At 42.3% G+C, this 27,299-nt stretch overlaps 3 protein-coding genes across 3 annotated transcripts in view; 2 read left to right on the top strand and 1 right to left on the bottom strand.

Moving 5' to 3' along the window:
• The window catches only part of septin2 (septin 2), a 31,336-nt gene extending 28,565 nt beyond the window's left edge, over positions 1 to 2,771 (bottom strand). Inside the window, exon 1 of the mRNA XM_072691330.1 lies at positions 2,671 to 2,771. The gene's annotated coding sequence lies outside the window, so the exon portion shown is untranslated. The remainder of the gene's footprint in view (positions 1 to 2,670) is intronic.
• Positions 2,772 to 12,925: 10,154 nt separating this feature from the next.
• LOC140565272 (transcription factor Sox-14) lies at positions 12,926 to 13,555 on the top strand. The gene has a single exon (XM_072691115.1). It carries the CDS (start codon positions 12,926 to 12,928, stop codon positions 13,553 to 13,555), a length of 630 nt encoding a protein of 209 aa, XP_072547216.1.
• Positions 13,556 to 18,225: 4,670 nt separating this feature from the next.
• On the top strand, positions 18,226 to 26,443 carry cldn18 (claudin 18). Its single transcript, XM_072691218.1, has 5 exons — positions 18,226 to 18,445; positions 22,691 to 22,855; positions 24,726 to 24,855; positions 24,962 to 25,072; positions 26,278 to 26,443. The coding sequence occupies exons 1-5, from the start codon at positions 18,226 to 18,228 to the stop codon at positions 26,369 to 26,371; spliced, it is 720 nt and encodes a 239-aa protein (XP_072547319.1). The 3' UTR covers positions 26,372 to 26,443.
• The last annotated feature ends 856 nt before the right edge of the window (positions 26,444 to 27,299 follow it).

The raw sequence follows: 27,299 nt of genomic DNA, 5'->3' as shown, positions 1-27,299 counted from the left end.
GGTTTCAGTGGTAGCAGTGGAAGTATTACTGGTTTCAGTGGTAGCAGTGGAAGTATGACTGGTTTCAGTGGTAGCAGTGGAAGTATGACTGGTTTCAGTCGTAGCAGTGGAAGTATGACTGGTTTCAGTGGTAGCAGTGGAAGTATTACTGGTTTCAGTCGTAGCAGTGGAAGTATGACTGGTTTCAGTCGTAGCAGTGGAAGTATTACTGGTTTCAGTGGTAGCAGTGGAAGTATTACTGGTTGCAGTGGTAGCAGTGGAAGTATGACTGGTTTCAGTGGTAGCAGTGGAAGTATGACTGGTTTCAGTGGTAGCAGTGGAAGTATGACTGGTTGCAGTGGTAGCAGTGGAAGTATGACTGGTTGCAGTGGTAGCAGTGGAAGTATGACTGGTTGCAGTGGTAGCAGTGGAAGTATGACTGGTTTCAGTCGTAGCAGTGGAAGTATGACTGGTTGCAGTGGTAGCAGTGGTAGCATGACTGGTTGCAGTGGTAGCAGTGGAAGTATGACTGGTTGCAGTGGTAGCAGTGGAAGTATGACTGGTTGCAGTGGTAGCAGTGGAAGTATGACTGGTTGCAGTGGTAGCAGTGGAAGTATGACTGGTTGCAGTGGTAGCAGTGGAAGTATGACTGGTTGCAGTGGTAGCAGTGGAAGTATGACTGGTTTCAGTCGTAGCAGTGGAAGTATGACTGGTTTCAGTGGTAGCAGTGGAAGTATGACTGGTTTCAGTCGTAGCAGTGGAAGTATGACTGGTTGCAGTGGTAGCAGTGGTAGCATGACTGGTTGCAGTGGTAGCAGTGGAAGTATGACTGGTTGCAGTGGTAGCAGTGGAAGTATGACTGGTTGCAGTGGTAGCAGTGGAAGTATGACTGGTTGCAGTGGTAGCAGTGGAAGTATGACTGGTTGCAGTGGTAGCAGTGGAAGTATGACTGGTTGCAGTGGTAGCAGTGGAAGTATGACTGGTTGCAGTGGTAGCAGTGGAAGTATGACTGGTTGCAGTGGTAGCATAGGAAGTATAGAATAGGACTCTCTGGAGTAGATCAACATCATGACCCTATCGGCACCATGCTGCCTAATGGGGCAGGGTCTGGGGCAGGTTCTAGGGGAAGGGGCTGGGGCAGGTTCTGGGGTCTGGGGCTGGGGCAGGTTCTGGGGTCTGGGGCTGGGGCAGGTTCTGGGGAAGGGACTGGGGCAGGTTCTGGGGAAGGGACTGGGGCAGGTTCTGGGGAAGGGACTGGGGCAGGTTCTGGGGTAGGGGCTAGGGTCTGGGGCTGGGGCAGGTTCTGGGGCAGGTTCTGGGGAAGGGGCTGGGACTAGGGGAAGGGGCTGGGGCAGGTTCTGGGGAAGGGACTGGGGTCTGGGGCTGGGGCAGGGTCTGGGGAAGGGGCTGGGGCAGGTTCTGGGGAAGGGGCTGGGGCAGGTTCTGGGGTAGGGGCAGGGGCTGGGGCAGGTTCTGGGGTAGGGGCTGGGGCTGGGACTAGGGTCTGGGGCTGGGGCAGGTTCTGGGGCAGGGGCTGGGGCTGGGACTAGGGTCTGGGGCTGGGGCAGGGTCTGGGGAAGGGGCTGGGTCTGGGGCAGGGGCTGGGGCTGGGACTAGGGTCTGGGGCTGGGGAAGGGACTAGGGTCTGGGGCTGGGGCAGGGGCTGGGGAAGGGACTAGGGTCTGGGGCAGGGGCTGGGGCTGGGACTAGGGTCTGGGGCTGGGGAAGGGACTAGGGTCTGGGGCAGGGGCTGGGGCTGGGGAAGGGACTAGGGTCTGGGTCTGGGGCAGGGACTAGGGTCTGGGTCTGGGGCAGGGACTAGGGTCTGGGTCTGGGGCAGGGACTAGGGTCTGGGGAAGGGACTAGGGTCTGGGGCTGGGGCAGGTTCTGGGGAAGGGACTAGGGGCTGGGGCAGGGGCTGGGGGCTGGGGCAGGGGCAGGGGCAGGGGCTGGGGAAGGGACTAGGGTCTGGGGCTGGGGGTCTGGGGAAGGGTCTGGGGCTGGGACTAGGGTCTGGGTCTGGGGCAGGTTCTGGGGAAGGGACTAGGGTCTGGGGCAGGGGCTGGGGCTGGGACTAGGGTCTGGGTCTGGGGCAGGTTCTGGGGAAGGGACTAGGGTCTGGGACTGGGTCTGGGGCTGGGGCAGGGACTAGGGTCTGGGGAAGGGTCTGGGGCTGGGACTAGGGTCTGGGGCTGGGACTAGGGTCTGGGGCTGGGACTAGGGTCTGGGGCTGGGACTAGGGTCTGGGGCTGGGACTAGGGTCTGGGGCAGGGCGGGTTAGCATAGCAGCCGTTAGCTTAGCTTAGCTTAGCCAGCTGCACTGAATGAACCGTATGGGACTGCCCTGCCCTGCCCTGCCCTGCCCTGCCCTGCCCTGCCCTGCCCTGCCCTGCTGCTGCACCGCACCTTTCCTCATACTCATTTATATCCCGTCCTGTTCTACAGGCAGAAGATGCAGGGCTGGAGCTGGAACAGGCTGGAGACCTCACTGCTGGAGCTGCTCCGGACCTGGAGAGAGAAGCTAGCTCGTAGCTACAATCTGCTAGTCAGTCTGCAGCCAGAAAAACAACCAAACTACATGAATTCAGAGATTAATGTAGAGGTTAATCCGCCTGCTGAAGTCTGCCAAACACACTGAGGAGCACCAGCCCTGGAAAACAACAATAAAAGGCGCGAGCTGCGTTTACGAACCTTTTTCGGGCGAGTGGAGCAGAAACGAGCCGAATAGCTGGAATTCCTGCGGAACTGACGGGGCGGCGGCGCCTCCACTCAGAGCCTCCAGGGGGCGATGCTGCGCTACAGCGCTCTGCACGCGCCACCTTTCAAAATACAAGTCTCAGAGCGGCGCAGGAATGAGCGCCTAATATTTAATTCATGCGAAAGATTTGGCATTTATAATATATGTTTATTTATTTATTTATTATATTATAATTTGTCAGACTTCAGAAGCGTCTCTTTGTTATGGGCGGTCTATTCAGCTCTGCACATAATCTGCTTTATTTTATGTAAGTCCGAAAAGACGAAAGGGAATATTTTATTGGCTATTTTTTTCTTCTTAAAATATGGTCATGTGTCCATTTTTTGTGGAACATAGCTGATATTATATTGACAATTTGAAATGATCTCAAAATATCTTTATGTCTTGTTTTTTATATAATGGGTGGGTATGAGTGGGTATAGATGGGTATGGGTAGGTATGGATGGTACAGGTGAGTATGGGTGGGTATGGATGGTATGGGTAGGTATGGATGGTACAGGTGAGTATGGGTGGGTATGGATGGTATAGGTGGGTATAGATGGTATGGGTGGGTATAGATGGTATGGGTGGGTATGGATGGTATAGGTGGGTATAGATGGGTATGGGTGGGTATAGATGGGTATGGGTGGGTATAGATGGTATGGGTAGGTATAGATGGGTAGGTATGGATGGTATAGATGGGTATGGGTGGGTATAGATGGTATGGGTGGGTATAGATGGGTAGGTATGGATGGTATAGATGGGTATGGGTGGGTATAGATGGTATGGGTGGGTATAGATGGGTAGGTATGGATGGTATAGATGGGTATGGGTGGGTATAGATGGTATGGGTGGGTATGGATGGTATAGGTGGGTATAGATGGTATGGGTGGGTATAGATGGTATGGGTGGGTATGGATGGTATAGGTGGGTATAGATGGTATGGGTGGGTATAGATGGTATGGGTAGGTATGGATGGTATAGGTGGGTATAGATGGGTATGGGTGGGTATGGATGGTATAGGTGGGTATGGATGGTATAGATGGGTATAGATGTGAGTATGGATGAATATGAATGTGGATAGAAATGGTTGTATTGCTGGATATGGGGGTGTGTGGATGAGTATAGGTGGGTATATGAATATTGTTAGTAAGGGTGGGTATGGGTGGGTATAGATGGGTGTGAATGAGTATAGATAGTATGGTTGGGTATGCATGGATATAGATGGTATAGATAAATATCAGTAAGGATGGGTGTGGATATGTATGAATAATTATTGTTGATATAGATGGACATGGATGGAATGGGTGGGTATAGATGGGTATGTGTGGTTATGGATGGGTGAGGGTGGGTAGAAGTGGGTATGTATGAGTATGGGTGGGTATGGATGGGTATGGATAGGTACAGATGGGTATGGGTGGGTATGGATGAGTATAGATGGGTATGGGTGGGTATAGATGGGTATGGTGATTATGGATGGGTATGGATGAGTATAGATGGGTATAGATGAGTATAGATGGGTATGGGTGGGTATAGATGGGTATGGTGATTATGGATGGGTGTGGATGGGTATGGGTGAGTATGGATGGGTATGTGTCGGTATAGATGGGTATGGGTGGGTATAGGTGGTATGAGTGGGTATGGATGGTATAGGTGGGTATGAAGGGGTATAGATGGGTATAGATGTGTATGGATGGGTATAGATGGGTATGGATGGGTACAGGTGGGTATAGATGGGTATAGATGGTATGGATGGTATTAAGGGGTATGGATGGGTATGGATGGTATAGATGGGTATAGGTCGGTATGAAGGGGTATAGATGGGTATAGATGTGTATGGATGGGTATAGATGTGCATGGATGGGTATAGATGGGTATGGATGGGTATAGGTGGGTATGAAGGGGTATAGATGGCTATAGATGTGTATGGGTGGGTATGGATGGGTATAGATGGGTATGGATGGTATAGATGGGTATAGATGGTATGGATGGGTATGGATGGGTATAGATGGGTATGGATGGGTATTGATGGGTATAGATGGGTATAGATGGTTATGGATGGGTATAGATGTGTATGGGTGGGTATGGATGGGTATAGATGGGTATGGATGGTATAGATGGGTATTGATGGGTATAGATGGTATGGATGGGTATGGATGGGTATGGATGGGTATTGATGGGTATAGATGGTATGGATGGGTATGGATGGGTATAGATGGGTATAGATGGTATGGATGGGTATGGATGGGTATAGATGGGTATGGATGGTATAGATGGGTATTGATGGGTATAGATGGTATGGATGGGTATGGATGGGTATAGATGGGTATGGATGGTATAGATGGGTATTGATGGGTATTGATGGGTATGGATGGTATGGATGGGTATGGATGGGTATAGATGGGTATGGATGGTATAGATGGGTATTGATGGGTATTGATGGGTATATGGGGAATAACGAATCCGGTCTATCCTGAAACAGAACACACTCACACTGATGTGATGATGTTAGCTGTGTGTCCCTCTAGATGCTCACCTTCACTTCATAGTAAAGTGCAGAGGTTTTTAAAGGAGAGGATTCTGTATCAGTACTGTCATTTATTTGGTCCTGTGCTGCTTATTTACTCAGAACTGGGGTAAAGCTCCTCTATCAGTGAGCAGCGTTACTACAGAAAGAAGTTGTCCAGCAGAAAGTCGCCTGAAAAGTTGTTTAACTGAATCCTTTGCTGTATGTATGTAATAACTACACACACACACACACACACACACACACACACACACACACACATATAGAGAGAGGGGACAGTGGGGTCTCAGAGATGTCTTGAGCTCCAAATCTTCTTAAACTGCACTCATAATCTGCTGGATGATGGAGTGTGAATAGGATTTTCCTCTTCCAGAAAGAGCCTCACTTACACTCACCCAGTATCAAGTGTGTGTGTGTGTGTGTGTGTGTGTGCATGCCCTTTACAGCAGCGCTCCAGCTAAACTTCCTCATAACACACCCAGAACTTTTCAAATAATGCACACAACCAGGATACAAAGTGCTACAGGAAATCAACACACACACACACACACACACTCTGGTTTGAGGTTATACAAAGGTCATATGTGAACTACAATATGTGCCAAATGTTTGTGGACACACCTTCAAATGAACGCATTCAGATTCTTTAGGCAGCACCCCGTCCTAACACAGATGTGCAAATGCACACACAGCTTGTCTAGTCCCAGTAAAGAAGTACTGCCAATAGAATAGGACTCTCTGGAGCAGCTCATTCCACATGAACCTATTGGCTCCATGCTGCCTAATGCCAGGCGTGGACTAGTAGAGGGGTATAAATCCCCCCAGCATTGAGGAGCTGTGGAGCAGTGGAGGAGCTGTGTTCTCTGGAATGATGGTGGAGGAGCTCCATCCAGTACTTTTGAGATGAAGTGGGGTGGTGATCATCATCATCCAACATCCTGACCTCACTAACACTCTAACGCTGAATGCAATCAAATCCTCACAGCAATTCTCCTCCAATATCTAGTAGAACGCCTTCCTCCCTGCACAGCAGAGGCAGTAGTAGGGATAATCACTATTTTAATACCTATGATTTCAGAGGAAACAATGTATGAGCAGGTGTCCCAATACTTTTGTCCATATAGTGTATACATCCCTGTTATATTAAGCAGTTTAAAAAAGCAAAGGAAAGAAGGTAAAGACACATGGCTGCTGTGGTAAGTCGGCTGGGACGGAGGGTGATAAGCGTGTATCTGTGCTATGCAGACAATATGAGCCATGTTCTTATCAGACCAGTCCCTGCCATCCTAACTAATCCCCCCCAAAACTGCTCCTCTGTTCTCAATCTCCCTCTTCCTGCAAAAGCTTCTAGTGCTGTGAGGTTCTTGGGTCGTCTTGCTGCTCTGCTCTATTGAGGTCTATCCACAGTTCAATGATGATTAGGTTGCGGGGGTCTGACAGTGAGGGCCATGGCAAAACCTTCAGCTTGCACCTCTTGTCGATTGTCGACACCTTTTTATTATTTTTTATTTTTTTATTATTGTGGGACTGAATTGAATCTGTTCTTCATTTTACATCTCTAGGTTCATGTTTATCTGCTCCAGAGAGTCCTATTCTTTTGGCAGTACTCCTCTACATTTTACATTTATAGTATTTATCCAGAGCGATTTACAAGGTCACTGGTATCACAGAGGTGGGTCAGTGTAGTGTTAGGAGTCTTGCCCAAGGACTCTTATTAATGTAGCGCAGCACCCACAGTCACCCAGACCAGGAATCGAACCCCAGTCTCCCACATGGTGTGGCAGCTCAGTGGCAGGTAGGGGTGTTATCTGTTACGCCACACCAATTCATTAGAAGGGGTGTCCACAAACATTTGGACATCTAGTGTCAACCCCTTTGTAGTGATGGAGCTCCATCCAACACTTTTAGAATGAGTTGGAGTGGCAGATCCAAGCATCTGACCTTACTAAGCCTAGCCAACCTCGCGGACGCTCGTGTGTGGCTGAATGCAATCAGATCCTCTCCACAGCAATGTTCCGACATCTGATGTAAAACTGTCCCAGAAGAGTTGAGGACAAACTGATACCCTTTATTTCAGGAGAAACGCTGGAGAAGCGAATCAGATGTCTACAGACATTTCTAATAAACCCCTACCTTGTGCTTCCTCTCACCGGCCACTTTATTAGAAACCCCTACCTTGTGCTTCCTCTCACCGGCCACTTTATTAGAAACCCCTACCTTGTGCTTCCTCTCACCGGCCACTTTATTAGAAACCCCTACCTTGTGCTTCCGCTCACCGGCCACTTTATTAGAAACACCTACCTTGTACTGTTACTCACCGGCCACTTTATTAGAAACACCTACCTTGTACTGTTACTCACCGGCCACTTTATTAGAAACCCCTACCTTGTGCTTCCACTCACTGGCCACTTTATTAGAAACACCTACCTTGTGCTTTCACTCACCGGCCACTTTATTAGAAACACCTACCTTGTGCTTTCACTCACCGGCCACTTTATTAGAAACACCTACCTTGTGTTTCTGCTTACTGGCCACTTTATTAGAAACACCTCCCTTGTGCTTTCACTTACCGGCCACTTTATTAGAAACACCTACCTTGTGCTTTCACTCACCGGCCACTTTATTAGAAACACCTACCTTGTGCTTTCACTCACCGGCCACTTTATTAGAAACACCTACCTTGTGCTTCCACTCACCGGCCACTTTATTAGAAACACCTACCTTGTGTTTCCACTCACTGGCCACTTTATTAGAAACACCTACCTTGTGTTTCCACTCACTGGCCACTTTATTAGAAACACCTACCTTGTGCTTCCACTCACTGGCCACTTTATTAGAAACACCTACCTTGTGCTTTCACTCACCGGCCACTTTATTAGAAACACCTACCTTGTGCTTTCACTCACCGGCCACTTTATTAGAAACACCTACCTTGTGCTTCCACTCACCGGCCACTTTATTAGAAACACCTACCTTGTGTTTCCACTCACTGGCCACTTTATTAGAAACACCTACCTTGTGTTTCCACTCACTGGCCACTTTATTAGAAACACCTACCTTGTGCTTCCACTCACTGGCCACTTTATTAGAAACCATACCTTGTGTTTCCACCCACTGGCCACTTTATTAGAAACACCTACCTTGTGTTTCTGCTTACTGGCCACTTTATTAGAAACACCTACCTTGTGTTTCTGCTTACTGGCCACTTTATTAGAAACACCTACCTTGTGCTTCTGCTCACTGGCCACTTTATTAGAAACACCTACCTTGTGCTTCCACTCACTGGCCACTTTATTAGAAACCATACCTTGTGTTTCCACTCACTGGCCACTTTATTAGAAACACCTACCTTGTGTTTCCACTCACTGGCCACTTTATTAGAAACCCCTACCCTGTGCTTTCACTCACTGGCCACTTTATTAGAAACACCTACCTTGTGCTTTCACTCACCGGCCACTTTATTAGAAACCCCTACCTTGTGCTTCCACTCACTGGCCACTTTATTAGAAACACCTACCTTGTGCTTCAACTCACTGGCCACTTTATTAGAAACACCTACCTTGTGCTTCCACTCACTGGCCACTTTATTAGAAACCCCTACCCTGTGCTTTCACTCACTGGCCACTTTATTTGAAACACCTACCTTGTGCTTTCACTCACCGGCCACTTTATTAGAAACCCCTACCCTGTGCTTTCACTCACTGGCCACTTTATTAGAAACACCTACCTTGTGCTTTCACTCACCGGCCACTTTATTAGAAACCCCTACCTTGTGCTTCAACTCACTGGCCACTTTATTAGAAACACCTACCTTGTGCTTCCACTCACTGGCCACTTTATTAGAAACCCCTACCCTGTGCTTTCACTCACTGGCCACTTTATTAGAAACACCTACCTTGTGCTTTCACTCACCGGCCACTTTATTAGAAACCCCTACCTTGTGCTTCCACTCACTGGCCACTTTATTAGAAACCCCTACCCTGTGCTTTCACTCACTGGCCACTTTATTAGAAACACCTACCTTGTGCTTTCACTCACCGGCCACTTTATTAGAAACACCTACCTTGTGCTTTCACTCACCGGCCACTTTATTAGAAACCCCTACCTTGTGCTTCCACTCACTGGCCACTTTATTAGAAACACCTACCTTGTGCTTCCACTCACTGGCCACTTTATTAGAAACCCCTACCTTGTGCTTCCACTCACTGGCCACTTTATTAGAAACCCCTACCTTGTGCTTCCACTCACTGGCCACTTTATTAGAAACACCTACCTTGTGTTTCCACTCACTGGCCACTTTATTAGAAACCCCTACCCTGTGCTTCCACTCACTGGCCACTTTATTAGAAACACCTACCTTGTGCTTCCACTCACTGGCCACTTTATTAGAAACCCCTACCTTGTGCTTCCACTCACTGGCCACTTTATTAGAAACCCCTACCTTGTGCTTCCACTCACTGGCCTACTTCTAATACAGTGGCCATTGACGAAGCACGAGGTAAAGGGTTCTTATAAAGTGGTTAGTGAGTGGAAACACAATGTAGGGGTTTCTAATAAAGTGGCCACTAAAAGTTGTAGACCCGTACTGGCTCGCTGACGCTTCCACTGACATTTCAGACCCAATATAATCATCATATCCTCTAAGACTCCGGCTGAGCCGCTCCTAAGCATCGCCTTGCTTACCAAACACATTTCACTTGCAAGCTGGCGGCTAATTTGGCGCGGCAGGTTTGAGATCTGTGGCCTTCGCTGGGCGCTTTCCCTCTCAAATGCCTCATTGCGAATGTGTCTTAGTGACTTTCGCTGACTCGAGCGATCCGGAGGCTTGCAGATAGGCCTGCTGGAACGGCCCGCTGGATTTATCTCCAAATACTTCCAGCATTAATGTCACCAGACTGGGAGAAGGTGGTGGGTGACGTGTCTCTGGATTGGATCTGTCGCCTCGCTCTCCTTAAACACACTTTACTGACAATATTTCCATGAAAGGCTATTAGAGGAGCTCCACTTCCCCCCAATGTGATTAAAATAAGTGCAAGCTTTACCGAAATCCCTGCAGTGCCGAGCAAATCGGGAGGATTTCCCTCCTAAGTGTGATGTTCTGCTTGGAGACGCCAGAAAACCCTTCTCACTCGGCAGAGTTTCATACATACCTGTCATACACTGAATAACATTGCTGATCACGAGGTGGGGGTTTCTAATAAAGTGGCCATTGAAGAAGTACGAGGTAGGGGGTTCTAATAAAGTGGCCAGTAAGAAAGCATACTGTAGAGGGTTTCTAATAAAGTGGCCAGTGAGTGGAAACACAAGGTAGGGGTTTCTAATAAAGTGGCCATTAAGCAAGCACGAGGTAGGGGTTTCTAATAAAGTGGCCATTGAAGAAGTATAAGGTAGGGGTTTCTAATAAAGTGGCCAGTGAGTGGAAACACAAGGTAGAGGTTTCTAATAAAGTGGCCGGTGAGAGGATGATCTGAGTATTACGGGTGTATTTAGTCTTCAGTACTGAACGTGGTTTGCGTTTATTGATGGACTGTGTTTGGTTCTTCATGCTGGCAGAGACATCTGTCTTCAGTCCAGCAGAAGAATAAGACATTTCCTCTGAAGATTAGGATGAGAAGAAGGACTCTAATCATCTGGATGTTTCTTTTGCCAGCAGAACAAAGGCCAAACGCGTGGTTTATTCAGCGGAGAGGACAGAGCGGGGCTTTAGCAGAAGATGCACAAAGACGCTTAAGCTTTTAGCCATTGAGGCAATGAGAGGATACAAGAGGCTTCAACACAAAGACATTTGTAGTCGTCAATTTCGGTCTTGCATATTTTCTTAGTTAATTTGATTAAAAAGTAATAATTTAATTATATATACAGTAATTATAATACTGTGTGATATAGTGAACAGTCAACAGTGTACGTCAGTGTGAACAGGAACCTCATGCTCTTCTAATCTACACACAGCAAAGGTTTTTACACGGCGCACTAAATAACATAAAACAGCTACCATACTGCTACTGCTACAGGCATTCAGTCAGCCAGTTCGCTGAATCTGCTACGAAGACTATGAACGGCATAAAGTCCCAACAGCAACGTGAAAGACTGTGATTAAATCTGAATAATAACTTCTCTACATTATAATTATTATCATCATCATTTCTCTGCATTATTTGAGCAGCTGTTTTGAGCAGTTGTCATTTCTGCAAATAAATAAAAGCTCTAAATAAGAGATAAGATAATGCTTTATTAGTCCCACAGTGGGGAAACTCTCAAATCAGATGTGACCAGTACGGGATCGAACCCGCGAGCTTGGCGTTATTAGCACCAATTTAGCAAAATAGCAAATTTAAAAGCAAATGTTGTCCATGATTTATGAAATACAGCGCCAATGTTCATTTCCCTAAACACATTATCTGTAAATAGCAGAATAAAAGAAACTGATAATGTAGGGTGGTCTCAATTTTTTGCAAAGTTGTATATTATATAAACACGTTTTTGCCAAAACTTGTGAACCTAAAGACAAGGTAGGGGTTTCTAATAAAGTGGCCAGTGAGTGGAAGCACAAGGTAGGGGTTTCTAATAAAGTGGCCAGTGAGTGAAAGCACAAGGTAGGGGTTTCTAATAAAGTGGCCAGTGAGTGAAAGCACAAGGTAGGTGTTTCTAATAAAGTGGCCAGTGAGTGGAAGCACAAGGTAGGTGTTTCTAATAAAGTGGCCAGTGAGTGGAAGCACAGGGTAGGGGTTTCTAATAAAGTGGCCAGTGAGTGAAAGCACAAGGTAGGTGTTTCTAATAAAGTGGCCAGTGAGTGGAAGCACAAGGTAGGTGTTTCTAATAAAGTGGCCAGTGAGTGGAAGCACAAGGTAGGTGTTTCTAATAAAGTGGCCGGTGAGTGGAAACACAAGGTAGGTGTTTCTAATAAAGTGGCCAGTGAGTGGAAGCACAAGGTAGGTGTTTCTAATAAAGTGGCCAGTGAGTGGAAGCACAAGGTAGGTGTTTCTAATAAAGTGGCCAGTAAGTGGAAGCACAAGGTAGGGGTTTCTAATAAAGTGGCCAGTGAGTGGAAGCACAAGGTAGGGGTTTCTAATAAAGTGGCCAGTGAGTGGAAGCACAAGGTAGGGGTTTCTAATAAAGTGGCCAGTAAGTAAAAGCACAAGGTAGGGGTTTCTAATAAAGTGGCCAGTGAGTGGAAACACAAGGTAGGGGTTTCTAATAAAGTGGCCAGTGAGTGAAAGCACAAGGTAGGGGTTTCTAATAAAGTGGCCAGTGAGAGGAACATCTGAGGTAAATTCAGTCCAACTGCTAACTTTATTTTTGTACAATGAGAAAAATGCATCGTTTCTTCTTTGCTTTCTGTTGAATGGCTGATGCTTCTGCTCTCGCTGTAATAGTGTGATGCTGCTGAGGCTGATTGGGCGCAGGGGCTGAAAGGGGCTGAAAGGGGCTGAAGGTTGAGGCTCTTCTCATGCATATGACATGTCTCTCTTTCTCCACACCCAAGCTTTCTCTCAAACCCAGCGCACTCCACCCACCACACGCTCCAAAAGGACTGCAGCTTCTTTAGAAGAATGGACTATGCTCTGCGTCCTCCAGCCTCCACCTGAGCACCACAGCCCTCTTTATCCTTTGACAGGTCTTTTCAAAGCCCTTTCCTGCTGACGTCCAATCACTTCCAATCAGTTTAATGCTTTTGGAGGACCATGTCCAAGCCCGTGGATCACATCAAGAGACCCATGAACGCCTTCATGGTGTGGTCCAGAGGCCAGAGGAGGCGGATGGCGATGGAAAACCCCAAGATGCACAACTCTGAGATCAGCAAAAGGCTGGGAGCAGAGTGGAAGCTGCTCTCCGAGGCTCAGAAGAGACCCTACATCGACGAAGCCAAGCGACTCCGAGCCCAGCACATGAAGGAGCACCCCAACTACAAATACAGACCCAGGAGGAAATCCAAGGGCTTGCTGAGGAGTGACAGGTTCGCTTTTGCTTCTCAGTTCCTGGGAGAACCACATCCATCCAGAGACGCTCTTTCCTTCTGCACGGACAATCCCAGGTACTTTCATCCACCTGCGGCCGCACAGTCTTCTCAATTCTTTGGTGGCAGCCACGTCGGCACTGCTGGAGTCCAGAAGGTCAGAGAAATGCCCCATGCTCTTTACACCTCCACTCTGGGGTATCATAACGCACTCCTGGGTACACTGGGATGCCCAGCACAAGCAACCAAGCCTGGGTACGTGGTGCCGTGTAACTGTCCACTGTGGCAGACGTCCGGTTTGCAGCCGCCGGTAGCTTATTTACTTCTCCCAGGTGTGAGCAGAACTGGACTTAACTAAAACTGCTCAGCAGGTCTCGGCAGGATCGAAGTGGACAGTGTTTGGTCACCTCTTAGGTGATAATTTTATTCAAACTTGAAGTCAATTACAGTCTGTGGTGCTGGGAGAGACAGTTTGCTGTGTTTGGAGAACTTAAAAGAACCTTTACTGTTTAGATTAAACAGAAATTAAACAGATTTTTTAGCATTTCTGCATAATTAAACAGTTAGGATGTAGAAAACCGAGTGGAGGTGAACAAAAGCTGTTAAAGCTCCTCACAGAAAGTTCTTCACCTAATGGTGATGAAGACGCTGCCTGATGCCTGAGACACTGTTCTACCAGAGTTCTGAGAAGAGTTCGGCTCTAGAACCTGCTTTTAAAATCAGATCATTAAAATGGTGGAGGGATACATGCTGCAGGGTGTAGTGCGGCAAAAATAGACCCAAAAGTTCAGATTTAGAGATCTGTTGTGAGTGTTGTGTGTGCAAGAGAAGAGAAACCCAGTATGTCCAGCTTCCATCCAACACCCAGTTGATCTAAACTGATAAACACTTCATTAGAGTAGATCAGGTGAGCTGCTGGCAAAACTTAAGAAATCCCTACAGTCTCTGGAGTTCACAGAGAAGATCAGCACCCAAACCTGTGCTCTTCTAACCAACATCTAACTAACTTTACTGACCAACAGCACATTCTGAAAACTGACCTCTGACTTTATGTTTATTTGGGTTTGTTCTAATGTTATATATTCTAATGTTATATAGACACTCTCACTGACCACTGGCTTTGTTTATTCTAATGTTATATAGAGTTAATTACAGATAGACGCTCTCACTGACCGCTGACTTTATGTTTATTTGGGTTTATTCTAATGTTATATAGAGTTAATTACAGGTAGACACTCTCACTGACCACTGACTTTATGTTTATTTGGGTTTATTCTAATGTTATATAGAGTTAATTACAGATAGACGCTCTCACTGACCGCTGACTTTATGTTTATTTGGGTTTATTCTAATGTTATATAGAGTTAATTACAGGTAGACGCTCTCACTGACCACTGACTTTATGTTTGTTTGGGTTTATTCTAATGTTATATAGAGTTAATTACAGGTAGACGCTCTCACTGACCACTGACTTTGTTTATTTGGGTTTATTCTAATGTTATATAGAGTTAATTACAGGTAGACACTCTCCCTGACCACTGACTTTATGTTGATTTGGATTTATTCTAATGTTATATAGAGTTAATTACAGGTAGACACTCTCACTGACCACTGACTTTATATTTATTTGGATTCATTCTAATGTTATATGGAGTTAATTACAGGTAGACACTCTCACTGACCACTGTCTTTATGTTTATTTGGGTTTATTCTAATGTTATATATAGTTAATTACAGGTAGACACTCTCACTGACCGCTGACTTTATGTTTATTTGGGTTTATTCTAATGTTATATAGAGTTAATTACAGGTAGACGCTCTCACTGACCACTGACTTTATATTTATTTGGATTCATTCTAATGTTATATGGAGTGTTATGCTACAGTCATTCAGTTGAGTATCAGAAAGATTATTGCCCAACAAACGACACAGCAGTGCTGTGGGAAACTGTAAATATGCGAGAGAAATACAAGCTTTGACGTAAGAGTGTTAAATGTGTCTCCACTAAATACTACAGTCCTGTTTCTTGTTTTTATAACTGCATGTTTATATTGCTCTATTTTGTACATTTTATTTACTTTTATTTGTTGCATTTTGAAATTTACTGAAATTAATTTATATGACTCTGAAATGAACTGAACTGTTCCAGCTGGACTTGCTTCAGTAAACGTCTGTCCAGCGAAACATCCAGAGATGTAAAACACACTGTTCACTTTATTCAGGTTTATACTTGTAGTTTATGCAAATCCAAATAAATTCAGTGTTTCTGTGGAAAAGTTTCAAATCAAGATTTGTTGTGCTTTCTGGTGTCGACCAGAGGAGTCTTGGTTCCCCTCACTCTGAGGGACGGTTCACAGTGTAAAGCTGCTCTGTGACAGAACTCACTGTGAAAGTGCTCTACATTTACACCAATCAGTCATAACATTAAAACCACCTACCGAATATTGTTTGGGTCCCCCTCGTGCCACCAAAACAGCTCTTCCCCATCAATCCATGGACACATTCACATAAACTCTGAAGGTGTCCTGTGGTATCTGGTACCAAGCAGCAGACCCTGTAAATGTTGAGGTAGGGCCTCCATGAGTATCACTGAGCCTTGGCTGCCCACAGCCTCATCACTGATTTACTGGTTGTCCTTACTTGGAGCACTTTGGGTAGGTACTGACCACTGCATATCATGGCGAAATCTCACAAGTCCTGCCTGATGTTTTGGTGGAGATGTTCTGACCCAGTCGTTTATCTAGAACATCACAGATTGGTTCTTGTCAAAGTGTCTCAGATTCTTACCCTTGTCCATTTTTCCTACTTCAACACATATCAGTGTTCTTCACTTCACCTGGTCGTGGTTTTTATGTTATATCTGATAGTCATATAAGCGTCTCCCTCCCTTTAAAAAACACAGAACATGCAAGTTATTTAAACTGCAGTTATTAAGATTATTAGCTGAATAATAAGCTGACATGTAGGGGTTAACTGACCTGGAACTGAGGGAGAAGCAGTTATTACACTGTGTTCACTCTCAGCATTCTGATTGGTCGTTTTGAACACTGCATGCTGTATTCACACCACTGATAAGAAGCCGGCGAGTCCCAGTTGCACCCTTTTGTTAATCCTGTGATAAGAACAAGCACAAGCAGGTGATTACATCCCGACTGTTTGTGTTTAAACCCTGGCCTTATTACTGTGTCCATTATTCTGAAGCTAAACCTTCATAATGGATCACCTCTGATGAAACCTGAAGTTCTAAGGGTGAGAAATTCAATTGTGGAGCAGTGTTGTAGCCCTGCTTTGGGTTATGGCCTTGCCAACTGTCAATTCTCATAGGTTTATATTTATATAATCATTTAACCTAGAAAAGAACCAGCTGAGCATTCAGATATCTCTTTATATTGCCATGGTTCCTAATAGAATCCAGCCTTTCTTAAATTACCACTTTTCAAGGTGCCATAATGTTTGTCCTACATTTGGTTTAATAATCTGACGCATTGAAACAGGTGTGGGGATTGTGTGGGAAATGCAGCACAGAAAAAAACAGCTCTGAGAGCTCTGGACTGCTAAGGGTTCAGTGCTGCAGGTGAAGCATCATGGGGCAGTGGCTGAAACTGTAAAGTGTTTACTCACTGAGTCAAATCTCAGCATACATGAGAGGCTGGTTCTCTCACACTGAGCTTTGTCCTGCTCCAAAACAGACAGCGGTCCAGTTTACACACCTCCGTCCTCCATGTAGCTGTGAATGTGTGTGTGTTTGTAATTTTGACACTGTAAACACAAACGCAAAGAACAAAGACAAGGTTTGGTTTAGTTCACTCCTGAAACTGTAAGGTCGGTTTCCCAGAGCCAAAATGAGCCTACGTCTAGATTAAAAAGAATTTTCAGTGATTATATACCATAAGCATTAAGACTAGACCTAATCTAAATCCAAGAAAATAGTCTAAAGAACTAAAGAACCTGTAAAGTTCTAATAACAATAATATCCAGTATGAAGCTCTAATAATATTTATATTCAGTAGGAAGTTCTAATAACATAAATATCCACTATAAAGCTTCAATAACATTAATATCCAGTATGAAGCTTCAATAACATTAATATCTAGTATGAAGTCCCTAATAACATTAATATCCAATATGAAGTTCTAATAACAGTAATACCCAGTATGAAGCTCTAATAACATTAATATCCAGAATGAAGCTCTAATAACATTAATATCCAGTATGAAGCTCTAATAATATTTTTATCCAGCATAAAACTCTAATAACATTAATATCCAGTATGAAGTTCTAATAACATTAATATTCAGTATGAAGCTCTAATATCATTAATATCCAGTATGAAGCTCTAATAGCATTAATATCCAGTATGATGTTCTAATAACATTAATATCCAGTATGAAGTTCTAATAACATTAATATTCAGTATGAAGCTCTAATATCATTAATATCCAGCATAAAACTCTAATAACATTAATATCCAGTATGAAGTTCTAATAACATTAATATTCAGTATGAAGCTCTAATAACATTAATATCCAGTATGAAGCTCTAATAGCATTAATATCCAGTATGAAGCTCTAATAACATTAATATCCAGTATGAAGCTCTAATAACATTAATATTCAGTATGAAGCTCTAATAACATATAATATATAATATTTAGTATAAAGCTGTAACAAATTAGAACTTAGCTGAATATCAACAAAACTAATTAACATTCTATAACATTAGATATAGTACATGATTATATTATTACATATATAATTATTATATTGTTACAAATAACTGTTATGAAGTAACACAATACAGAAAAGAAGGTCTACAGATTAAAGCCTTAAATGGCAGTCACACAAACACCCACCGCATCAAAGAAAAAGTGTTCAAGGGTGTGTCCATGTGAACACACACACACTCTCACACTCATGCACACACACACACTGAGATTAAACCTGCAGACCCGCCCTGTCCAGATATACTTCACCCTCCAGCCTCCCACTGACCACTTTACTGCCCTTCAGTCTGGAGAGCTAAGAAACATGGCTAACACCATCCTGCAGACCGGGGGGTTCGTGATAGGGCTCATTGGAGTGGCCGCGGTCATCGCCGCCACTGTGATAAACAACTGGAGCACAAAAGATCGCCAGGGCGACGTGGTGACCTCGGTCTACACCTATAAGGGACTGTGGCAGGACTGTGAAGTGTCCACCTCTGGGTTCACGGAGTGCCGGCCACTGTACGGAATCCTGGGATACTCAGGTGAGTTTGGGTGGAGAAAATGAACGGCCTCATAAATCTGTGGTGAAACTGCATCACTTCACACAGACTCAGCTTTCAGTTACAGGAATATTCCAGTGTTTTACAACCGAATCCGTTTCTGACGCATCTGCAGAATACAGTACAGTCCATCAGGAGTGGTACATACTAAAGTAACTGACATTAAGTATTATTGTGGAAAATCTGTTTATTTAAGTATTACTGAAACTGGATACTCTTATATAAACAAACTGGGGAGAAACAAACTTTTTACTCCTTAAATTCCCATTTAAAGTAAAGAAAAGTCGAGTCAAATTTATTTGTAGAGCTTTTTACAACTGTTGTCGTCACAAAGCAGCTTTACATAATTAGTACTTAATAAAAGACAGAAAAAAAGAAAAACATAAGACATGAAGGATCTAAGACCCCCAGTGAGCAGCCAACAACGACAGGGGCAAGGAGAACCTCCCTCAGAGCTGGAGGAAGAAACCTTGGGAGGAACCAAGACTCACAAGGGGGAACCCGACCCGTCCTCCTCTGATCAGAACTATTTATTAATCATTGATAAAAATTACCAAACCATCTAAACTGTTGAACTGCTCTGATCATAATCATAATATAATAATCATGGTGTAGAATAACTTAATATAGTCATGGCAGTGATGGTCAGAGGAATGAGAGGAATGATGGGTAATAGTGATGATATTAATAGTGCAGATAGTTAAGAGTCCAAAGTCCATGTAAAGCACTTGTTACAACAATTTCCCACCAATTCTAATGATTTATTATATTTAAATGTGCAGTGAAATTCATATTTGCGTAAAAAAACACACAATTATAAACCAGTCCAGCCCAGGAGTCACCGCATCATACAACACTAATCAAATAAAACGTTTAATGTATTTCTTAAAACATTTATTCATTACAATTATCCACTTTGAGTTAATTGAGTTAGATTGGGATACAGTACCATACTTTCACTATAGTACAGTTTCGGCTCTTTAATTGAGTTAGATTGGGATACAGTACCATACTTTCACTATAGTACAGTTTCAGCTCTTTAATTGAGTTAGATTGGGATACAGTACCATACTTTCACTATAGTACAGTTTCAGCTCTTTAATTGAGTTAGATTGAGATATAGTACCATACTTTCACTATAGTACAGTTTCAGCTCTTTAATTGAGTTAGATTGGGGTACAGTACCATACTTTTACTATAGTACAGTTTCAGCTCTTTAATTGAGTTAAATTGGGATACAGCACCATACTTTCACTATAGTACAGTTTCAGCTCTTTAATTGAGTTAGATTGGGATACAGTACCATACTTTCACTATAGTACAGTTTCAGCTCTTTAATTGAGTTAGATTGGGATACAGTATCATACTTTCACTATAGTACAGTTTCAGCTCTTTAATTGAGTTAGATTGGGATACAGTACCATACTTTCACTATAGTACAGTTTCAGCTCTTTAATTGAGTTAGATTGGGATACAGTACCATACTTTCACTATAGTACAGTTTCAGCTCTTTAATTGAGTTAGATTGGGATACAGTACCATACTTTCACTATAGTACAGTTTCAGCTCTTTAATTGAGATAGATTGGGATACAGTACCATACTTTCACTATAGTACAGTTTCAGCTCTTTAATTGAGTTAGATTGAGATACAGTACCATACTTTCACTATAGTACAGATTCAGCTCTTTAATTGAGTTAGATTGGGGTACAGTACCATACTTTCACTATAGTACAGTTTCAGCTCTTTAATTGAGTTAGATTGGGATGTAATATCCAACATGTCACTTTAGTACAGTTAATTTACAGTTGCTGAGGCCTTGATTACAATGGATAGTAAATTTGTTTTCATTGTACTACAGAAACTACAGAGAAAACAAAATCTAATCATAAAATACAGATGTTGCAGAAAAATTCTTGAATATTTCTTTAACCTGTATATAATAACTGCAGGCTTATTATTCAGTTATTAAACCTTCAGCAACTATGAAATTAGTACATAAGTTCTGTAGTTATCAGAGTGATGGTCCACATACAGGACCTAAGGGTTTACGTCATGTTGGGAGCTGGCGTAGCCACACAGCATTGAGATGAACTCTTATTAAATAAAGATGCCAAAAGGTTTTTGTGTAATGCCTTTGAAGAGGGGGATGGGTTTCCCTTTTCGGTCTTGGATCCTCTTAAGATTTCATCTTCCTGATCTGAGGGAGTTTTTACTGCCACTGTTGCTTTTGGTTTGCTCATCTTGGGCTTGGACATGTATCTCTGTAAAGCTGTTAAGTGACAACAAATGTGCTGCTGAATTTGAAGAACAATTTTTGTGAATAAGATCCAAAAGCGTGTTTTAAAAAATTGGAAAAACTCCACATAATATGAAGGTTTCAAAGTTATTGCTTAAAGATTTTGCAGCGTACTGCCAAAGAATTAGGGGTTCTAGATTCAGTGGCTTTGACTTCTATGTTACTCAGAATCAGAATCAGAATCTCTTTATTTTGCCAGGTTTGTTACACATACAAGGAATTTTACTTGGTGTGAGCAACACAAGTATGACATGTAAATCAATGCATGCAAATATAATTGTTAAAATAATTAATTCATTAATTAGATGGAAATACGTTTTTTAATGAAAATGCCAGTGTTACATTCGTTGTGAAATCATTTTGCAATTGTTATGGAGTGAACAGTCATTTCACTGTGCCTGGTGGAGGCGAACACAGAGATGATGAATGCAGAACAGAACAGTGCAGGTCCACATTCAGTCAATACTGTTATCAGCAATCAAACAAACACAGACGGCTGAGTCACACTCACAGGTCCCCTTCTTAAAGACTCGAATTCCCTCAACAATAAAGATAAACAATAAAGTACTTAAATAACTACTAATTCTCATACGTTACTGTGGGAAGTAAAAACTAAAAAAGCAAAGAAGTCTTGATTGTTGTTCAAAACAATCATTTTTTAATTTGATTTCTTCACCTGAAAAGAAGTCGTTCTAGCATGTTTCTTGCTTAGCAACCGGTGGAATGATAAAAGGTAAAGGTAAAGGTGCACGTATTTGTCACTGTACTCTGTACAGCGAAATGTGTCCTCACACACACTAGTGAACTAGGGGCAGTGAGTACACACACACCCAGAGCGGTGGGCAGCCAACTCCAGCGCCCGGGGAGCAGAGAGGCCCAACAGTGGTAGTTTGCCGAGCCCAGGAATCGAACCCACAACCCTGTTATCAATAGCCGGGCACTCTATCCGCTGAGCCACCACTGCCCCATACCTGATACAGGTATGGTGACAAAAAATGCTGTTATCAGATACAACACCACTGGTGGAGCGCTTTTCAACCAATCAGGGAGTAGAACCAAGCGTTTCTTTCGTAAACATTCTTGTGTGAGGCATTAAAAGAAGTTATTTGAGTTCCTTTAAAAAATTATTTAATGGAGGCTTCTTTAACCCCGCCCCTTAATGGCTTACTGATGGCCCGAAAGTCTTTTCCCACAGAATAGCCTCGCCAGTTTGTACAGAAGTCCCTGTAGTTACTGAGTACTAAACCTTAGTGTGTGATAAGCCTTGTGTTAAGTGTTAAGGGGTTAAAGTATAGTATACGTACTTAAGCGTAAATAACATTGTAATGTTTAAAAAGTCTCCATGACTTTACTATATATATATATATATATATATATATATATATATATATATATATTTTTTTTTTTTTTTTTTTTTCTTCTCTTTTACACTGCCTTTAAGACTAATATATGTAAATGAAGTCTATTCTGACTGGCTGACCTGTATAGCTGTTCATAAGAAAAGTTTGTACAGACGTCCCTGTAATTACTAAGTAATACACCTTAGTGTGTGATAAGCCTTTCTGCGTTAAGGGGTCAAAGTATACGTATTTAAACGGTTGCAACTGTAACAACTGCAATTTCCCTTAATATGCAATTCTTCTCAATAAAGTATTTCTGACTCTGATGACATGTAATGATTCTAGGAAGAATTTGGTCGATACATGAGTACAGAACCATTAAGATTCTTTAACATTTAAGGTCTAAGAATGTGCTTTAACATCTTTAACTGAGCTTTTAACTTTTTTTTCTTTACCAAAAGTAGTACTACTGCCTTTCTTGACAATCTCCTTTTTGTTTATTTTCATATTTTGTGTTTTATACAGTTTTAATAACAGCTGAAAGTCTGATTTTAACGTTAATTGAAAATTCACCATTATGCATTGTAGGTCAGTTCCAGGCTGTGAGAGCGCTGATGGTGATCGGAGTTGTGCTGGGCTTGATCGCCTCTACAATCTCCCTGTTCTCTCTGAAATGCTTTAAAATGGGCAACACTGAGGACTCCACCAAGGCCAAAATGACCCTGACGGCGGGCATCATGTTTGTTGTTGCAGGTAAACAGAAATGAAAGGGAACTTTATCCAGCTCATATCCTATATCCCTCTCTCTTATGCTCACTCCTGTATCATCTGTATGCTTTTATGTAAAAAAACATGACCATCCGACTACATTCTCACACAGACTACCTCTGCATGGCATGAGCGATGCGGTACCCCACAGTTTCAAGAGTAACAAATCTAACAAGCTAACAGAGCTGAAGTGTGGGGTGCCTGGTTGGTCTGAACAAGATGTGCTTCCAGACCATCAAAGGGAATGAGCCCAGTTGATCGCCTCAAGCCTACAGATCCTCTAGAGAACCTGTATATAGACCAACATGCTTAACTAGTACTCTGTTTACTGACGGCCATGAATTGTGATATTAATTTCACATTTTTATTTTGCTTTTTTGTTTCATTTGTATTGTTTTCAGCTACAAGCAGTAAAAATAGGCATGCATAATATTCTCTATTTAGATTTCTGGCGAGTCTGGGACGCTCTGCTGTGCTGCTAAACCCTCTAACCTGTTAACACCAGTGCCAAAATGAAAAGCGAACATTTTGCATGGCCTGTTTTACTTACAATGCCTTTAAGACTAATATATGTAAATGAGGTCTATTCTGACTGGCTGCCCTGTATAGTTGTTCATAAAAATAATAATAATGACAATAATTAATATGAATGGGTGGTTTAATCCTTTGATGAACAGAAGCTTATGCAGAGGCTGCAGCTAATAGTGAAACAAATAAAGCAACAAAAGAATAATTCATGTATATTCATAAATGATGTAAAAACTAAAATGTCTAAAACCAATAAAAACTACAGTTCCTCACACTACCTACTGTGTGAGGAGATCAACACTAATTGTAAATCGATTAGATTCAATTGTCATCGACTGACAAACACACTTTATAGTTAAAAATTTCAGGATCTAGTCAACAGCCTAAACTTTTATTACCAGAGACTAGCCCCACCAGTTTGTACAGACATCCCTGTGGTTATTGAGTAACACAGCTTATTGTATGATGAGCCTTTCCACATTAAAGGGTTAATACAGTACAGATCATTTATAAAACGCAAAGAAATGTAATATCTAACTTTATTCAGAAGCTGTTTGAAATTAGAGAGAGCCAATATGGAATTATTAAAGACTAGGGTAAGTATAAGTATGTCTGTAAAAAGAGGTACATTTGTTAAATTGTGACAAAAAATGAGGTTATTAGGTTAATGCTTAGCTCACTTAGGAAGCTTAAAACAATGCTCCACGATAAAGCAGTAAATAAATATAAAACTGAGGCATGATCAATAATCACATCTGTGAAATGTTTGGACTATCTGTTGTTTATGTTTTTGCTTTATGTTGTTGTCTACTAGATTTTTTTAAGTAGTGGTGGTTGGTGTAGTGCAACAGATAACACCACTACCTGCCACTGAGCTACCTCACCATATGGGAGACCAGGGTCGATTCCCGGTCTGGGTGACTCGGCGCTGCGCTACATTAATAAGAGTCCTTGGGCAAGACTCATAACACTACACTGACCCACCTCTGTAATACCAGTAACCTCGTAAGTCACTCTGGATAAAAGCTTCAGCTAAATGCTGTAATTGTAAATGTAAAAGGTTAGGGAAAATAAGCGAATAAGCTTCAATCTACACATTTTCTGTCAAGAATTTAATTTTATTTAATTTTATTTATTTTATTTAAATTTATTTATTTGATGTTTGTATTTATTAGATAAACTACTACTACTACTACTACTATATTTGACTGTGTTCACAGTTGTGACATCACAACCATGATGAGTGTTAAACGAGACACTTTAACAGCTTGAATGCTATACTAAGGAGTTTTCCAGTCATATGGACCTATCTCCCCTCTCTTCGCAGGTCTCTGTGCCATTATTGGAGCGTCCGTGTACGCCAACCAGATAGTGGCTAGCTTCATCCAGACCACTTACAACGCTAATTATGGAGAGATGAGCGAGATGGGGATGCAGGGGATGAACATGGGGACCACGTAAGAAAGCTAAACACACAGATTTGCTGTAGTGCTGAGAGCATACCTGTGTTTGTGTCGACCTCATGCTGATACACTTTATCATGCGCTGTTATCTAATGGCCAGGTACACATTCGGACCCGCCCTCTTCGTGGCCTGGATAGGAGCAGGCTTGCTGCTGATTGGAGGAGTTTTAAAGTGTGTGGCCTTCAAAGGGATGCATGCTGACAGCAAACCGTAAGGACCTGTATAAAACTAATACGACAACAATAATAATAATAATAATAATAGTATTTAGTGTTGGACATGCACTTATTCACTTGTTATAATTAAAATTATCATTAGCATCATATTTAATGGATTGAATTATTATTAATACTAGTACATAATACATTATATATACTTTGATACATTTTGATACATCATGAGAATTTCCCGACTGTGAGACTAAAAAGGGTTATTTTATCTTATCTTATCTTCATATAATACTACAACTAATAATAATGCTATTTTGTGACAAACTAATGATTTAATCACTTTTATGTTATATTCATCATCATCATCATCATCATCATAAGACCATCCAACTTAATGAAATTTTTACAAATGTATTATTAAAAACGAGGGTCATTATTATTACTACTAGTATATAACACATGAAGTATTTCAATACTACTACAACTACTATTAATAATAATAATATTATGATATAATTATTATTAATATCATAATAATAATAATAATGTCAACATAATAATAATAATAATAATAATAATAATTGAATGAGAAGCATGTTCTTAAATCTCTCACATTAAAAAATAAAATATAGAAAACAGCTCAACAATGTTTCATCAGTGTCACCCAAAATTCCTAACTTTTCAGGAGTAAAAAACCTTAACTTGTAATTAAAGTCAATGTAAATATTTGATTCCAGGTCATTTGGGAGCCTTTCTATTGGTCCATCCATCATGACATGTAACAGCAACCATATATAACTCACACTGCTAGGCTTCTTCTAGGGTTCCTTCCTATTCAGCCAGTGGTTTTGCTGATGACCAGCATCCAGGTCAGGAATGTAAAAAGTATTCTGGTGTGACAGAAATAATATTGTTTATTTTGTGAATGTCAACAGCAAAACCACTGGCTAAAGGAGGGTTATCACTAGACGTGTGAGATAGTATAGTCACTGTGATGCAAAAACCCTGTATCTTCACTTTGCTATTTTTCACTTTTTGACATGATGTGAATCTGGTGGTTGTTCTTTGTATTGTGTTACAATTCCAGGATGAATTGACCAATAGAAATGCTCTTGGAAAAGAATCTGTCAAAAAGTGCAAAACTGTAAAAATAGAGATACAAGGTTATTATAAGCATAACAGTCAAATATCTGCACTAGAATATTCCAACAGCCTGAGATCTTCTCTCTCTGTTTCGTTTTGTAGCACCTACAATGCAGTTGCTTACAAAGTTCCAGCCCAGTCCAGGTCGGCTGACGAGGGCAGTGAGAGAGGGAACAGGGAGCAGAAGTACGTATGAGGAGAAGACTACGCTGTCTGGATACTCTGCTTTATAACACTGTGCTGTTCCTCGGTTTGGTGACGCGCACAAGAGAATCACATTCATTTACCACTGATGTTTTTAAATCTTTAAATGTCTCTGTGTTTGGTGTTGAAATGTAACGCGGCCCGCTCTGCTCTCCACATTTGCTATTACTGAATGATTCTGTCATTTGCATTTTTTGTAACAATAAACAGACCTGATAAACACCGGCCATTCTCTCACTGCAGCTTGCGTTCACCAGAAGTGTGAGGCTAGAGGACCACCAGAGGTCAGGAGCAGGATTGCACTGTTAAACACAAAAGAAACATAGAGAAGACCATCACAATCCAAACAAAGCAAGGAACCGCATTTAGCAGATGCTCTCATCCAGAGCAACTGACAGAAAAGTACAAAAATACACTACATGTCCAAAGGTTTGTGGACATCCCTTCTAATAAATGTATTCATAACTTTAAGCTGCACCCATTGCTGACACAGATGTGCAAATACACACACATACACAGCTTGTCTAGTCCCTGTAGAGAAGTACTGCCAATAGAATAGGACTCAACACCATAAATCTATTGGCTATATGCTGCCTAATGCCAGGCGTGGGCTTGAGGGGGCCCTGAGCTGTGGAGCAGTGGAGGAACTGTGTTCTCTGGAATGATGGTGGTGGAGGTCCATCCAGTACTTTTGGGATGAGTTGGGGATGATGAGGTGGGGTGGTGATCATCCATCCAACATCCTGTACTCACTATCTTGTCACTCTTGTGACTGAACGCAATCAATCCTCACAGCAATGCTCCTCCAAACTCTAGTAGAATACCTTCTTCTCTGGACAAGACAGAAGCTATTTTTAATCCCCTTGATTTCAGAAGAAACAATATAAGAGCAGGTGTCCCAATACTTATGTCCATACAAG

The sequence above is a fragment of the Salminus brasiliensis genome, chromosome 11 (genome assembly GCF_030463535.1).
Source record: "Salminus brasiliensis chromosome 11, fSalBra1.hap2, whole genome shotgun sequence".
NCBI lineage: Eukaryota > Metazoa > Chordata > Actinopteri > Characiformes > Bryconidae > Salminus > Salminus brasiliensis.
This window is presented reverse-complemented; position numbering and strand designations above follow the sequence as displayed.

Bases quoted from the DNA above. Each gene is read 5' to 3' on its own strand.
- LOC140565272 (XM_072691115.1), top strand. From the start codon at position 12,926: ATGTCCAAGCCCGTGGATCACATCAAGAGACCCATGAACGCCTTCATG.
- cldn18 (XM_072691218.1), top strand. From the start codon at position 18,226: ATGGCTAACACCATCCTGCAGACCGGGGGGTTCGTGATAGGGCTCATT. The intron at 22,856-24,725 runs GTAAACAGAAAT...CTCTCTTCGCAG, and splicing joins CATCATGTTTGTTGTTGCAG to GTCTCTGTGCCATTATTGGA. The intron at 24,856-24,961 runs GTAAGAAAGCTA...TCTAATGGCCAG, and splicing joins GGGATGAACATGGGGACCAC to GTACACATTCGGACCCGCCC.